This window comes from Montipora foliosa, chromosome 12 (assembly GCF_036669935.1).
Source record: "Montipora foliosa isolate CH-2021 chromosome 12, ASM3666993v2, whole genome shotgun sequence".
In the NCBI taxonomy this organism is placed as follows: domain Eukaryota; kingdom Metazoa; phylum Cnidaria; class Anthozoa; order Scleractinia; family Acroporidae; genus Montipora; species Montipora foliosa.
Window position 1 is genome coordinate 21681416 of NC_090880.1, and position 2500 is coordinate 21683915.

Consider the following 2500-nt stretch of genomic DNA (forward strand, 5'->3'; position numbering starts at 1 on the left):
TTGCAAATTTTACATTATCATGATTTGTTTTTCACAATTTTCATATCTTGTGTCATGTTACACAACATGCGTGTTTTAGTGGTTGGTGAACAATTTTTAATCATTTCGAAAATGAATAAAACAAGTTGTTTTAAATCTAGACATTTCATCAATATTTATATAATAAACAGATACTTTCAGCACGAGATGATAAAATTCGTATTCTCAAGCGGCCATGTAATATCCTCTATTTAAGAAAGCAGTTTGATCGTTATTTATAAGCTTTGGCAAGACCTTTTTTATTGGATTTGCGATGCATTTGGAGGCAATTTTGTAGTCATAATTAAGAAGAGTGATAGGACGCCAGTTTTTTAATATATTCATGGTTTAAGCTTTGTAGATATTAAGGTAATTATTTCTCTCCCCTGACTGATAGATAGACAACCTTTCATGTATGCATGGTTTAAGGCATTTAGAAGATAGAAAGATATGTCCTTCCAGAATACTTTATAAAACTCCGTTAATAAACCATCCGTTCCTGGGCTTTTATTTGGTTGCCAACATTCAGCGTCCGTCAAGAGGCATCCACACTCGTTTTGCTCTCGTTCAGTCAGTGTCTCGATGTTTCCGAGGGGAAAGAAAATTTTTTCACATTGGTTATTAACAGATGACACTGTTAAAGAGTATAGCTTTGGGTAAAATGATTTGGCTTCTTTTAGAATTTCTTTGTCTGTATTTACAACTTCATTGTCTGACAGGTGCAGGCATTTTAAGGTTTTCTGCTTTAAATGCCGCTTTTCTAAATTGAGGACATATTCTGTTTTTTTTTTCGCAGAAAAGGGTTTGATCCTGAGATTTCTTTTGTTGCGTATAGTAATTAAGTTTCACATGATTGGGTTTCTTGTTTTCACGGACGCAATGAAATAGAAAGGGCTTTTTGCCTTTAATAGCAAATATGTTGTTTGCTTCAATACATTTTTCGCTGGCAAGGGTTTTTGTGAGATTTTTCTTTGTGAATTCATCATGTTATGTAATATCCGAGCTTAAAAAATTTGCATACGTGGGTTGAGATGTGATACGCGGGGATTTTTTGTAAACATGACAGGAATGTTTTCATTCTGTCAAATGCAATATTGATAGGTAGCCAAGTCAGAAAAAGATCTGTTTTGTAATTATAGTGTAAAGTGAAGTTTATTTGGTAAGCGAATCCCTGGTTAATCTAAAGTTTATTGCTACGACTTAATAGTGCGAAGATTGTTTACATCATGCTTTTGGGGAATTTTGAGTGTCGTGCAATTGACGTAGCCCCTTTAACACTAACATTTTTCAAGAAGTCAGAGACTGCAGAATTTTTAGTGTTTTTACTATCGCTTGTCATTAATCTTTCGATGAGAATTCGATTCAAAGTTATTTATAAAAACCGTTATTTTTTTCTTCATCATCCTTTGGCTTGCCTTTTTACTTTTAACTCCCGGCTTTCACGGTATTTTTTGGTGCTAACGTAAAGCCAGAAATATTTTTTGACTTGGCATCAGATTAGACTGAAAAGAAGAGGAATTATGAAGCGGAAACAACATGTTCAGTCCTCCCTTAGTGTGTGCTTAGTGCGACTGCAAGATATGCATGACATGCAGGAAAACGTTCGTCAGAGCAAGTTTGCAGTTAGTTTTTTTGCAGACAACAAAAGCCATCTGCAATGCCTGCCGTTCCCATAGTCGTCGTACGTTTTTCCTAATTGTTCATAGATCAGTTGGTAGAGCATTTCACTGGGATCGCAGAGGACATGAGTTTGAATCCCTTTGAAGTCGCCTGAATTTCCCAGCTGTCTACAAAAGAAAATTGCTTAATTTGTCCTGACAAGTGCGAGCATCACGTCGATCTTTCGCCCACTGAAAAGAGTATTTTTTGACTTCAGGAAATTGTCTCATTATACGAAAAGCATAAATGTGCATAATTTAGACCTTTCGACACTTTAAAACACCTGCGTGGTCTCAGTTCAACCGGTTTCGCTAGGTGAAAGGCATCTGTGACAACGCCACCATGTCAATGAACGCAAACCTTACAGAAATTGTTGGGAAGAAGACATACCTAGAGTACGTCTGCTCAAAAAGGTTCACCGGAGGAATCGACCACCACCTGATATTTCTCTCAACTTTTGTTGTTTTTCTGTCCATGTTTACATCCTTGGGAAACGCGTTAATACTAGTTGCCCTCCGTAAAGAGTCTACACTTGGTTCACCGTCCAAACTGTTGCTTCGCAGCTTAGCGACAAGTGATTTCTGTGTCGGTATACTTAGCGATCCCTTATATGCTATCAATTTGGCGTCTGAAATAAATGAGGACTGGAGAGTTTGCTACTACGCGTTTTCCCTTACTGCTCTAATATATTCTGCCTTGTGTACAGTGTCGTTGTTGACCACTTGTGCTATAAGCGTGGACAGACTTTTGGCTTTGTCATTGGGAATTAGGTACAGGGAAACCGTAACTTTGAAACGTGTGTACGGAATAGTTATAACGTTTT

General features: G+C 37.1%; 1 protein-coding gene across 1 annotated transcript in view; it reads left to right on the top strand.

Moving 5' to 3' along the window:
- Positions 1-2013: 2013 nt before the first annotated feature.
- The window catches only part of LOC137979620 (adenosine receptor A2b-like), a 3167-nt gene continuing 2680 nt past the window's right edge, over positions 2014-2500 (top strand). The window contains exon 1 of the mRNA XM_068826930.1: positions 2014-2500. This exon is cut by the window's right edge and continues 2680 nt beyond it. Within this exon, the coding sequence (XP_068683031.1) occupies positions 2020-2500 (481 nt within the window). The 5' untranslated portion in view covers positions 2014-2019.